The sequence below is a fragment of the Monodelphis domestica genome, chromosome 4, assembly GCF_027887165.1.
Source record: "Monodelphis domestica isolate mMonDom1 chromosome 4, mMonDom1.pri, whole genome shotgun sequence".
NCBI classification, from domain to species: domain Eukaryota; kingdom Metazoa; phylum Chordata; class Mammalia; order Didelphimorphia; family Didelphidae; genus Monodelphis; species Monodelphis domestica.
Window position 1 is genome coordinate 388,181,751 of NC_077230.1, and position 14,315 is coordinate 388,196,065.

The 14,315-nt window shown below is 38.6% G+C and overlaps 1 protein-coding gene across 6 annotated transcripts in view; it reads right to left on the reverse strand.

The window, feature by feature from the left end:
* VWA5B1 (von Willebrand factor A domain containing 5B1) overlaps positions 1-14,315 on the reverse strand; it is a 168,365-nt gene that overhangs the window by 57,299 nt on the left and 96,751 nt on the right. For all 6 annotated transcript variants that reach the window (XM_016422071.2, XM_007491251.3, XM_056795674.1 and 3 more), the window contains 4 exons: positions 9,957-10,067; positions 8,612-8,814; positions 3,329-3,443; positions 621-800 (listed from right to left, as the gene is read on the reverse strand). In XM_016422071.2, coding sequence (XP_016277557.2) covers positions 621-800; positions 3,329-3,443; positions 8,612-8,814; positions 9,957-10,067 — 609 coding nt within the window. The remainder of the gene's footprint in view (positions 1-620; positions 801-3,328; positions 3,444-8,611; positions 8,815-9,956; positions 10,068-14,315) is intronic.

The window sequence follows — 14,315 nt, forward strand, 5'->3', positions numbered from 1 at the left end:
TGAGACTACAACTGGTGTATTGAGTTCAATTCTATCCATTCATATTAATGCATTGTCTCAGGAGGAATGAATTTCCCATCACTAAAGATTTTAAAACAAAGGATAGCTATTCACTAAATAGGATGAAGGGAGAATTTTTCTTCATAGTTGGGTTTTCCTAGAGAAACTCTGAAGTCTTCTCTGTAACTTTAAAATTCTGTGATTAAATATTTGAAGACAAATATTGATTTGGGGAAATTCAGGGAAGTCAGGAATAGTGGGGGTTTTCTAATCCTTAAGAGCACAGTATATCAGAGATAGAAGAACCTTAGAGATAATCTAGTCCAGCTCTGTCTCTTAAAAGATCAAAATATCTAGATCTAGAGGGAATAAGTGAATTGCCAAGATTATAGCAGAGAACAAAGATTCAAATTGCATTCACTCAATTGCTAGTCTTTGTTTCATTTTGTTTTCCAGAAGCATCTCTGTATCTCCTGATGATTTGAATGAATCTGACTTCACACTCAGTTCTATGTTGAATGCAGAGTTGCACTGAGGAACAAGGCAGAAGGAGTAGTGAATCCAGATTAAAGATGAATTATTGTTATAACATGCTCCTATCAGCACCTCTGGATACTTACAGTTTTGGATTGGTAGGAATGAGAGTTACAGACAATGCCATAACCCACCAACCGATCTCCAGGGAAGAGGGAAATGGAGTTCAGAGGTGAGATTAAGACTTCAGCAGTATCTGGGAAGATCCACTCCACAGTGACATCACTAAGGACAGGAGCCATGGCCTTCTTCAGTGACTTGATCATCTGTAGGTGGTAGAGAGGACAGAACCCATATTCAAGGATTTGCATGGGCTTAACAGTGGGTAGGGAACATGCTCAGGAAAAAAGAAGTCATCATTTGGGAAACAGAATCCACAAAAGTATGAGAGTGTGATGATGGAAGTGACAGTAAGGCTTTTTAGGAGTGTTTAGGAGTTCTTCAATAAATATATCTTTCTCTTTACTTCTTAGGGTCAGAACAGAAACTGTTAAGAGTAGGAAGGGACCTTAGAACATTGAATTTCAGAGCAGAAATTGGCCTTAATGCATAGAATATTGGAACTGGGGGAGACTAGAGAATATAGAATGTCAGAACTAGGAGGAGCTCTAGAACATAAAGTATCATACCAGGAATGGATCTTAAAATACAGCACATAGAATGTCAGAGGTGGAGGAGTCCTTAGAATATGAGAGCTAAAATGGACCTTAGAATATAAAATGTTAGAACCTGGAGGGATATTAGAAAATATCTAACACAAAGTCCTCATCTTAATGAGGTGGCAACTGAAACCAAGGAAAGTGAAATTATTTGTTTGAAATTAGTTAGTGGCAGTGTTAGAACTAGAATTAAGATATTTTCTCAGTCTCTTGGGTTCTTTCGATGATATCACATAGGCTTTAGAAATGTGGATGTCAGCAATATCTGAAAAGCTTTTACTCACTAGTCTGTTACCATTGGACTTTATTCAGGATTGTGCCTGTTCATAAATTAATAGCATGTATAGTGATCCTTTTAACCTCCCCATCCTGGGACATGCTCAATTGGAATTCCAGGCAAGTACATAGAAGCTAGGAATATGCTTGCTTGAATTATCAGTGCTAGAAAGGCTCAGAACCCATTTTAGTTCATGCATGGGTATTTTCTAATTGTTTTTTTTATTGGTCAAAATGACACAGAGGTTCCTATTCTGTTGTGAAGTCTTTTACTTAACTACTAAGTCAGAACTACCCATATATAATAAGCAATCTCTTCTCAGCCTGCTTTTCCCTGGGAGGAAGGGGGCAGAGTACTGGATGGGTGATGAAGCAACAGTGAGCTGGATTCTCTCACCTGGATACCATGTGCCTATGAATGAATGGTGCCTCTATTCCTTTTGTTCTTCTTGTCTTTATTCTTTCCTCATCTTAGATGAATGAGGAAGGGGATAGAATTGACAAAAATTTGACTTGCATCAGAAGGTCCATCCAGTGTCTCTACTTGTCCTTTGGGGACTCCACCTGCCAGTATGAGTTGGGAAAGTGAGCCCAGAGAGGGATATTACCTAGGAGTGCTCATCAGGGATGGTTCTGGGTCCTTTGTACTTATAAGGACCCACTGAAGAGGTTCTCTACCTAGGACTTTCATGATTGAATATATATCCAAGTTTTAGAGATCTACTAAATTATGCACCCACCTCCCACTAGGAAGAGATGTTTTATAACTACTCTTTTAGCAATTCTTTCTCAGTAAATTCCTTATTGTAAAAGCTAATTGATGTCAGTTGGTTCGGCAATGTTGAGGGGTACATTAGATGGGGCTTACATTGAAGAATTGGGGGTTTCCTAGCTTCTCAGAGCTACCCACTGATGGAACCTGGAGGAGAGAAGTAGTCAACTGTCCTCTGGAAACCCATCTTACCAGTGAGATGAGAATTAGGGGAGAAGCCTAAAGGTAGGGCACATGTTACATCTTAAAGGAACTTAAGGACAAGGAGGCAGCAAATGACTTCCTGAAGGGCAAATATGGCCTGCATCCTATTTTTTTATGGCCTGGGAAATAAGAATGATGGCAATAAGAGTTTATTTTAAAATGTAAAAATGTTTCTTAGCTCAGTGTAAAAAACTTTTCTTAGCACTTGGTCAGTGAATCAGGTTCCTGGCCCCTGCTTTAGAACATAAAATATCAGAGTAAAATATCTTCCTGAAGGGCAGAGACTATTTTCTATTTTGTTGCTATATTTCTAGCACTTAATACTATGTCTTGCATTTACTAAATGTATAGTAAAACCATTTTTTTTTGATTAGAGCTGTAAGAGATCTTAAAGAACATAGGTCAGAACTGAGGGGGACCTTGGAACATAGAATATTCTCAGCAACTTCTTCCTAAAATGGGAAGAATAATCTTTGTTCTGTTGATCTCTTGGAGATTTTAGGAAGGAGCTAATGGGTTCAGCTAGAGACTAAATGTGATAGTACTTGGAAGTGTGAAAATTGGGGTTGTTATTATCATTCAGATGTCTGTGCCAGTCCACTTACACATTGACTCTCAGTGCCTTCATTTGAAAAATGGGGATGAGAGCCACTAAAGGCTGCTCCAGGCCCTTCCCTTCACAGAGGAGGGACATCTTCCCTATCCTCTGAGTTTCCTTGAAGGAGCTGACATACCCATGATCCAAGAAAGTAGGCTGCCTGATGGCAATGGGCAATTGGTCTGACAGTATGGCCTAAAAGGAGAAGAAAATGGAAGGGAAAGAAGAGGGTAAGAGAGATGAGGGAGGTAAGGGAGATAGGAATCATGTTATCTTTCAACTTACTTTGGGCTGGAGTCTTTCTCCTTGCCTCAGGAACTCTGCACTGCCTCTGGACACAGCCGCCAGCCCCTGCACCAGTCTTGGACAGGCTTTTGGACCAATCCCAAAGCTATAGCACCTTTTGGAGGTAGAAAGGAAGAGGAACAAATAAGACTGTAATTCCTACTTCCTCCTCCTCCTGTTCCACTCAGAAAGGATTAAGGAAAACCCTTCCTGGAAGTCTCTTAATTAAAAAACATTTTTATTGATTAATTAATTTACAACATTTTTCCATGGTTACATGATTCAGGTTCTTTCCCTCCCTTCCTCTCTCCCCTCTCCTGGAGCTGATGAGCAATTCCACTGGGTTTTACATGTATCATTGTTCAAAACCTATTTCCATATCATTAATATTTGCATTAGAGTGATCATTCAAAGTCAACATCCCCATCAAACCATGTGATTAATCATGTTTTTCTTCTGTGTTTCTGCTACCACAGTTCTTTCTTTGGATGTGGACAGCATTCTTTACTCCTAAGTTCCTCTGGATTGTCCTGGGTCATTGCACTGCTGCTAGTAGAGAAGTCCATTACATTTGATTGTGCCACAGTGTATTTGTCTCTGTGTACAATGTTCTCCTGGTTCTGCTCCTTTCACTCTGCATTAATTCCTGGAGGTCATTCCAGTTCACATGGAATTACTCCAGTTCCTCATTCCTTTCATCACAATAGTATTCCATCACCATCAGATACCACAATTTGTTCAGTCATTCCCTAATCGACGGATATCCTCTCATTTTCCTATTTTTTGCCACTACAAAGAGCATGGCTATGAATGCTTTTGTACAAATATTTTTCCCTATTATCTCTTTGGGGTACTGTGCAGATGGAAAATTTGCCACATCTGAGTTAATTCCCAGCATCCTTTTCAGTTATATCCTCATTTTAAGTAAGGCACTTGGGAGATAAATTTGGCTGAGACCCACACTGTGGGTCTTCGGAGCTTGTGCTTTTGGTAAAGTGCTGCAGGTGTGAGTCTCTGGCTCTCTTTGCTCTGCTCACTTGACTGAAAAAAAAAACTTTTTCTTTTCCTTTTCTTCTTCTTCTTCTTATTAAAATCCTACAGTACAAACCCAGCAGTGGTATGGTTGGATCAAAGGGCAGAAGTCCTTTGGGCGTAGTTCCAAATTGCCTCTGGAAGAGTCTCTTAGACAGGCTATGACTGCAAGAAGTTTTACTTCTCTATAGCATGTGCAAGATTTTCAAAAAAAAGAACTATTTCTCAGAATCAGAGACACAACTAGGTTGTAGTGACCAGGGCTTTGCTTCAGGGCTCTAAATTTAGGTGACACTGAATTTGGAGGGCACTAGATTGAGAGAAATCCAAGTTGATAAGGTAGAGATAGCACTTGAATTCCGTGGGCAAACCACTTCTCTTTGGGCATGTTTCTTCACTTGTATAATCAGGGTTCTTGACAAAAGTAATCTCTAAAATCTCTTCCAAATCAAACAGTTTGTGATTCTGAATTCTTTACCTGAGTCACTCAGTGTAATGTAATGTCAGGGTGGTATTAGAGCACGGGAATCCTATGTCTCAGGAGTTCTCTCCTAGGAATCCTAGTCCAGGAGCTAAAAGACAATATTATAGCTCAGTGCCTTTATAGGAGGATATAGTGAGAAAAATGAAAAGACTATCCAAAATGTCTCTTCCACCAACCTGTTAAGGGTTTCAAGTGAGAAGAGAACTGGAAGGTCTTCTAGCACAGATAGATGCTCTTCACTTTTTTCGTACTTTGGAAGACTGGGGAAGCCCATGGTGCTCTTCTTAGAATAATGTTTTTAAATTCACAAAGCAAAATAAATTGGACTACGAAGGAGATCAGTTACATTGAAATATGATTATCTAAATTTTAAATTTCATGTAGCCCAGGGGTTAAGAATCCTTGATCTAGTCCAATCCCTTTATTTATAGATGAGGAAATCAAAGTTCAGAGTTGTTAAATGAGTTTCCCAATTTCATATAGGCAATAAATACCAAAAATGGGATTTGAACTCAAGACTGGATGCAAACTTAAAATCCTGTGTGTTCCTTCCACTATGACAAAACCATGTGCCCTAAATAGCCTTCATCTTAAGAACATTGTAATTGCCCAATGACATTAGGTTATTCAGCCGACATTTATGTATCAACCTCTTTCAACATAGCTGTGTGAAGCCCAAGGAAATCAGACTTAAGTGAAATCTGTTAGTCAGTTAAGCATTTATTAAGCAACTGGGTATACAAATAAAGATCCCTCCTCTCAATGGTTTACTGTTTAATGGGAAAGACAACATAGAAACAACTACATATAAGCAAACAATAGCTGGGAGAAATTGGGGGAAAGTACACTCGTTCAAAGGGGGATTGGGAAAAGCTTCTGACTGAAGGTAATATTTCGAGACTTGCAGGAAAGCAGGGAAGCTAAGCGATAGAGTTAAGGGGGTAGAATTTCAAGGGTGGGGAAAAAGTCAAAGAAAATGCTACAGAGATCAGGAAATCCTCTCCATAGCATCCTAGTCTCTGTTTAGAGATCTCCAGTGACAAGGAACCCTACTTTCTGGGGCAGCTCATTCAGCTTTTGGATAGCTCTAGTGACAATATCATCTTGAATATTAGCCCAGGAAGGGGCCTTAGAAACCATTTAATGCAGGGGTTCTTAATTGGGCCCCTTGATAGAAGCTAACCCTTCTCAAAATGGTGCTTTTAAATACATAAAATAAAATACATAGGATTAGAAGGGAAACAAATTATATTGAAAATAGTTATCCAAAAATTAAAAGAACAAATTCACAGACCCCAGGTTAAGAACCTCAGCCTAATCCAATGCCCTCCTCTTCTAGAAACAGAGGACAATGAGGCTTAGAAACAGAAAATGATCTGTCTGAGGTTATGCCTTGTATGAATGACAGAACTAGTGAGTGAATCTCCTAAAATGACCTGATTTTTAGTTTAGTAGTCTTCCTACTACAACACTGTTACTCCTTAATCAAGAGAATGCTGGTAAATGCTTCACATAAATGTTTAGCAACTAGTTCTTGTCCAGAAAAAAGTATATAGACTTTTAAAGTTTAATCTGTACTATTAATATGTTCTTCATCACTTTCTTAAGTCTAATGTAATGGACAAAACAATTATTAAGCCTTGATCTGCAGTGTCTGCCCATTTCTGAAGTGCAAATACTCACACTGAAAATTTAACAACCTACTCTCACAAGCTGGTGTGAGCTGGCTTCAGCACTCCCCATGAGTACAGGATAGAAAAATAAATTGAATTATAATGGATCTGTACCTAGGGTTGGGGGACCTGGACTCAATCTTAGCTCTTCTAATCAAATCACTTCCCTTCCTTTCTCTGGATCTCTGCTTCCCCAACTGCAAAATGAGAAAGTTGATCTATGTTCCCTCAAGCTCCTTCCAACTCTAAAATCCTTTGACTCTACTCTGAAAAAAAGCTCAGTCTGCCCATCTCCTGGAACCAAAACTCATGCTGATTGAAGTATAGAAGAGACCTTTGGAAGCAGATCTTTACTCAGAAGAATCAGGTTCACATAGAAATAACTATTTAGAGTGTTAATGCCTTCACCCAACTTACCTACTTTCCTCTATTTCAAGTGATTGATCCTTGTTGATATCACATACTTCATAAAGGTAACCATAGCGTCTCTTAAGCAGTGGTTTATTTACCTGGATTTATGACTACTTGCCTGCTCCTGACCTCCAGCCATTTGCAGACTTGGAAACCTGACCTCAGATAACAACATACTCCTTATTTCTTTCTTGGATTCCTGATCCCCTAATTGTTTTGACTTGTGGTAATCGTATGTGGCATCACCCTCAAGGGACAATAATTTGTGGTGATTGCCCAGATTTGGGAGGGAGGCTTCTGAAATTAAGACCATGACTCAGATAGATAGCTGAAGAAAGGAAAGGTTGTGGCATAATTTTTACCTGAGAGGGTGGTGGTCTACACAGTGTGATTTATCTTGGCCCCCATGCCATCAGGAATGCCTTTGATTATATGCCCTGCAGAAAACCCAAGTCTATAACTGTCCGTGGTCCTGATATAACACTTGGGGGCCAGAAGCAAAACTCATTCACAGAATCACAGAATTAGAAGCCTTCAGAGGTCTTTTAGTCCATCCCATACCTGGATAACAAATCATTATATAGCATTCCTGAAAAGTAGTCATCTAGTCTCTGCATGAAGACCTCTAGTGAGAGGAAACCCATTGCTATCCAAAGCAGCTTGTTCCACTGTAGCATATCTCTAATATTTCCTGACATCAAACTTTAATAGACTTTTTTTGCATATTGCTCTGAAGACCAACTTCTGGGGTCAACAAATTCATATATTTGAATAGTTCTAATTAGAACATACTGTTTCTATCTCTTCCACCCCTGTCCTAGGTAGGATTGTAATCTCTTTGATGACAGGACCTGGATTTTTAAAACTTTTTTCTTTATACATATCCTTTATGCTTAGTACATGATAAACACTTAAACAATTCTTGTTAGATTGAATTAAGTCCTTCTCTGGACCTGAGAGAAGACAGAATGAATGATATCCCACATTTTGAGGGGAGTCTTTGAAGGTCAATCCTTGAATACAGTATGTACATAATAAATATCAATCAATCAATAAGCAGTACAATTAGGACTGCCTTCAACCATGTTTCATTTCACTTCCTATCTCACAATCTTTCATGTCACTGAGTGCATACCCTCTGTCTGGCCTCCACTCCTTTCCAATTCTAGAGTCATAATAAAATAAACTACAAAATTGTTCCTGGAAATGGCAGGCCAACCTACTCCTCTATGACTCACTTCACCATCTTTGTAATGTTTCAAATCAAAATGTCATTCCCCAATGTATTGTCTCTCACATTAGAATGTAAGCTTCTTGAGGGCAAGGATTGTTTTTAATTTTGTATTTGTATCTCCAAGGCTTAGTGCAGTAGCACATAGTATGCAGTTAATTAATACTTTTAAATTAATTAGTTATTCATTCATCCAGCGTCTCCTGTACATTAGATGCTGTACTAAGCATTAGGAATACTGATGTAAGTGAGCAGAACAATCCCTATCCCCAAGGAGCTTACATTCAACAGTTCAAGATACATTGGATTTACTGAAAGAGCAGACTACCACGAAGAATCTGGACCTTCCCTGTGCATTTCTAGGACTTTTCTGCCTGGACTTTGCAGAGTTGTGCCCCTAAACAAGCTTGGAACATATTCCCCCTGTCTCCTGCCATCCCCCACCAACTAACCTGGTGGTGGAAGCATTGTTTCGCAGCAACTCTATCACTTTCCCTGTGTTGTTGACTGAGCCATCAATGAGAAGAAAGAGTAGGCGTGGGTGGCCTTCATGTATGGGCTGTCGGGTGATCCACTTGAGTGGGGACAGGATGTTGGTGCCACCCATGTCAGCCCGAAGATGCTGGATGTTCTTACAAGCAGAAACCAAATTGTCCTGAAAGGCAGGAAGGAGAGAGACAGAGACAAAGGCGAAGGACAGAAAGATCTTAGGTCACTCAAAAATTGATCATTTGAAGACTGGCATAACTGACTTTTCCTAGGTTCCAAAACTTTCTCCCTAGTTACACCACATCTTTGACAGAGTATTTCATACATATCATCTTATTTTATTATATTGTCTCACAATATAGCTTCCATGAGTTTAGCATGGTAATTATTGTCTCTGTCACATGGGTGAAGAAATTCAGGTAGAGGAATTCAATGACTTGTCTAAGGTCAAACAGTGAGTTAGTGGCAGAGCTGAGAGTTACACCTAGGTCTTTTGGTCCTAAGCTCCACATCCTCACCATAACACCACAGTTGCCTCACTATGCCTAGAATTTTTGGTGAATCTACATGTATGTAAGTAAGGGTAGAACAAGTAGGGTCATAAATTTGAGTACCATATAACTTTCAACAATTTCCTCAAAAACATCAATCCCTATATTGACATTTCATAGGACCAGAAATCATAGATTTAGAGCTATGATCTCAGGGCAGAGACCTCAGAGCAACCTCAGAGACCATCAAGTCCAGCCACCTCTTCAGAAAAGTTAAACAACTTGCTCAGAGTCACACAGCTGATGTCTAAGGCAGGACTTGAACTCAGTTCTTCTTGACTCCATGCCTATTTATCACATTGCCTAAGATAATTCAGGTCAAGTTGAGTCAAGAAGCATTTGTTTTTTTTAACTCTTATCTTCCATCTTGGAATCAATACCCACCTGCCCCCTCAAAAAGTATTTATTAAGAGGGAGATAGGTAGCACAGTGGATAGAGCACCATCTTGGAGCCAGGAGGACCTGGGTTCAAATTTGACCTCAGAAACTTCCAAGCTGTGTGATCCTGTGCAAGTCACTTACTCCCAATTGCTTAGCCCTTGCCATTCTTTTGTCTTAGAAATGATACTGACAGAAGGTAAGTGGTTTTTTTGAAGAAGGATTTACTAAGTAATTACTACGTAACAGGTACTGTGCTAAGCCCTGGAGATACCAAAAAGCATGATAAATTGCTCTTGCTCTCAAGCAACTAACAAAGTCCTTAAGGATCTTTTCCTTATTACTCAATCTGGCAGGGGTCAGCCCTATGGCCTCTTACCTCACTGTAGACCTGACTGGAAGGAAATAAGGTCTTAAAGGTGGAACCAAATCCAATGATATTGAACAGACATGTTGGCATGAGACTCTTGAGAATGAGTATCATGGCATCCTGGGTAGAGAAAAGAAGAACTATTAGAGCTCTTGGGGTGGGAAGGTCAGTGCCTGGCAGGGATAGTTTGAACAAAGCATGGCCATCCTATTCCTTCAGTCTGAGCTGTTTGTTTCACTTTCTCAACTCAATAGAGGAGGTGCTATTAATGATGCCAACTGTCCAACTATAGAATGGAGAATTCTTGCCTTGGGATAATAATGAGTGCACCATGACAGAATATGTTCAAGCAGAGAATAGAAATGCAGGCTTTGGAGAAAAGCTGGACAAAAAAAGACATCTTCAGTCCCTTCCAAATCAAAGATCTGAAGACTCCACAGTGCTAGTGGTTCTAAGATTCCATGGTTCTAGGAGTTTATATTTTAATGATATAGTATTCCATAATTCTAAAATTCAGGAGACTGCTGATTCTCAGGTTCTAAGAGCCTATGGTTTTGAACAGAAAAGGTATAAAGAGTCCAAAATGTTAATTACTCTTATTCAGTCCTTCAAATACTTGAACATGACTAGCATATTCTCCTTTCATCTTTTAGACAAAACACTCCCAGTTCCTTTGATGGATTCTTATATAGTATGATCCCAAGATCCCCCACTTTTTTAGTCACCCCCCTCTTGATGGTCCTCAATTTATCATTTTTTACTGTAACATTTGGTCCCCAGAATTGAACATAATCCTTTCATTGTGGTCTGACAAGTACAGGCTAGAATAAGATTGTCACTTTCCCTCTCTTCCTGGATAGTATTCTTTTTATACAACCTAAAATGTCTTAGCTCATTGAGCTACCATGTCATGTCAATTTCGTTTATTTATATTGAGCTTGGAGCCCCCTAAAACCCATAACTTTTTTCAGATGAACTGATGCTTAGCCAGACCTTTATGAATCTTATGTTTAATTTTGTGAACCCACATATAAGACTTGCCATTTTATAGATATATGTATATAAACATATTTGAACCCATGTTGTGGTCTATTAAGACATTTTTTTTGAATTTTGACTCTGCCATTCATGATGTTAGCTATCTATTCTCTTCTATCATTGTGTGATTTGCAAATCTGGTAAACAAGCCATTCATTCAGTTATTCAAGTAACTGATAAAAATGACAATGACTACAAGGCCCAGTGCAGGTCCCCAGGGACATCCTTCCAAGGTGATATCTAAACCTTCCTGTTAATACTTTGGGTATAGTCATCATTTGACCAGTTCCAATTCCATTAAAGTATATCAAGCCCACATCTCTTCTTTCCAGAAGAGCACAAGAGCCTTTAGCCAATTCCTTACTAAAATCTAGATAAATTATAACTACAACATTCCTCTAATCAATCAGTCTAATAGCCCCATCAAAAAGAAAACAATGAAAAATAAGACAATGATTCATCCAGAGTTTTGAAGTTTGCAAAACACTTTTCATAAGAGGTCTCACGATGATCTGTGATAGAAGGTGCTATTATTATCTCCATTTGAGGAAACTGAGGCTCAAAGAACTTGTGCTTGTGACTTACTAGAATGGATAGTATCCAAACCTAGTTTAAAATCAGGATTTGAACCCAGGCCTTGCTGATTCCAGGTCCCGTGCTGTTACACCAGACTACCTCTTTAAATAAAATGAGTTCCGTATGACTTGTTTACAATCGTCAGTCCTTTCAGTTCCCTGTATTGTGTTTCACCTTGGCCTGGGCATTGTGACTTATAAAGTATAGTTAGAAGCTCTCTTAAGATCTCCCTCCCTAAGCATCCCAATTTCAATGTCCTATGAGCCATTTTTGTCCTGTCTTTTCTAGTCCTCCCTTACCAGAATCAGCTCTGGAATTGAAATTTCCTTCTTTGGTTCTTCTGCTTCTTAAAGGATGAAATTATCATTCACATAAGCTAAAAAATTATTAGCAGACCTACTTTGGGCAGAGAGAGAATGCCAAAATATATCTGAAAAATCAAAGCCTCCTAGGATTATTATAAGATGCTTCTGGGTCAAGCTTGTGATGTTTCCTAAATTATTCCTTTGTTTACTCTTTCTATTCTGGTGGTATCTATGAATGAATGGAATGAAAGAAGGAATGAATGGCACTTACTGGACCACACAGTGTGTTAACTGCAGGGGATACAACTACAAAAACAAGACTCACATATTTTGTTGATGACAAATAGGCCTTTTTTCTATTTTTGTTCATCTTCCTCCAAATACTCTGCACTGTGCTTCCCTTCCTGGATTTTGTTCTGAGCACATTCTGTTAATGTACAATATTATTCTCTCCTTCCCCCACCTTCCTCTTGTCTCCTTTGAATTAGATAGATCTTCTAGTATCATGTGTCGGGCATAGGCCTCTTCTCATGAAGTCTCACTGGTACCAATGAGGATAAATCTGTCCCTTTGCTTTAGAATCTCTAGTTCATCTTGTTTATTACCTTGACTTTGTAGAGTTGTGCGCAGACACCTGAGGCCAGGGAATTTTATGGCTGTGCTCTTCCTCAGATGTCTCCTGTGGGTGTGCTTGACATTTTTTTTAAATTACAACTATTCTCTAAGGTAGTTAGTTTGGTGAGTGCACATAGGCAGTTTTCTGCTCAACTGGTTTATTTTTTAGGTATTGCATTTTATTTTTCCTTCAATTATATGTAAAAACAGTTTCCAACATTTCCCAAAGAATATTGAGTCTCTAATTCTCTCCTTCCTTCTCTCCCCTCAACCTTCTACCCACTTTGAGATGGTAAGTAATCTCATCTAGAGTTTACATGCACATTCATGTAAAACATTAATCTTTTTGTGGAAGGAAACTCCAATAGAAAAAAAATTAAGAAAGTGAAAAAAAATTGCTTTGGACTGGAGTCATAGTCAGTTCTTTTTCTCTGGAAGTAGAGGGCATTTTTTTTTATCATGAATCCCTCGGGATAGTTTTGGATCATTGTATTGCTAAGAATAGCTGTTATTCACAGTTTATTGTAAAGTATTCCTATCACTGTACAGTGTTCTCTTGGTTCTGCTTATTTCACTTTGCTTCCATTTGTGTTAGTCTTTCCAGATTTTCTGAGCTCCTCTTGTTTGTAATTTCATATAGCACAATAGTATTCTATTATAATCATATACCATAGTTTACTCAGCTATTCCCCAATTGATGGGTATCCTCTCACTTTTCAAATTTTTGTCTCCCTAAAAAGAGCTGCTTTGAACATTTTTTGTACAGTTTTCCTCCCTGCCCCCCCTTTTTCATCTCTTTGGGATACAAACCTAGTAATGATATTTCTGGATATCAAAAGGTATGTACTGTTTTATAGTCCTTCAGGCAAAGGGTTAAATTGCTCTCCTGAATAATTGAATCATTTCACAACTCCCCAACAATGCATTCATATCCCAGCTTTTCTGTATCCCCTCCAAAATTTGTCATTTCCCTTTTCTGTCCTAATAACTAATCTGACAGGTGTGGGGTAGTTGCCCAGAGTTGTTTTAATTTGCATTTATCTAAATAATCATGGTTTAGAGCATTTTTTCAAGACTATAGAAAGCTTTTATTATTTTGTCTGAGAACTGCCTGTTCATACCCTTTGACTGTTTATCAGTTGGGGAATGATTTGTATTCTATTTAAGTCATTTCTCTAAATATTTGAGGAATGAGGCCTTTATTAGAGATTTGTAAAAAATGTTGCCATTGTGATTGTTATGCATTGCTTTTCATCCTGTTTACCCATTTAATTTCTGATCTCTATGTCCCCCAATTTGCCCTCTTTACTACCAGCTTTACCTCCCATCTCTTATCTCCTCTTCCTATTTTCCTGTAGGGTAAACTAGCTTTCTAAACCCTATTGATTATGTATGTTCTCTCATGGAACCAATGCTGATATGTATATTTTTCCCTCTGAGCCAATTGTGGTGAGAGTAAGATTCACATACTCTCTTCCCCACCTCCCCCATCTTCCTCTCCACTGTTAAAGCTCTTTCATACATATTTTATGTGCAATAATTTATATCATTTTATTTTCCCTTCCCCCTCCTTCCAATTCATTCCTCTTTCTTATGCCCTAATTTTATTTTTAATATCATTCCATCATATTCAATTCATACCCTCACCCCCTGTCTGTATATACTCCCAATTGCCCTAATGATGACAAAGTTCTTTGGTGTTACAAGAATCATCTCCCCATGTAGGGATGTATATAATTTTGCCTTATTATCTTTTGATTCTCTTTCCTGTTTTCCTTCTTATGATTCTCTTTTGATTGTTTCTTGATGTCTTATGGAGTCATTAGCTTCCATT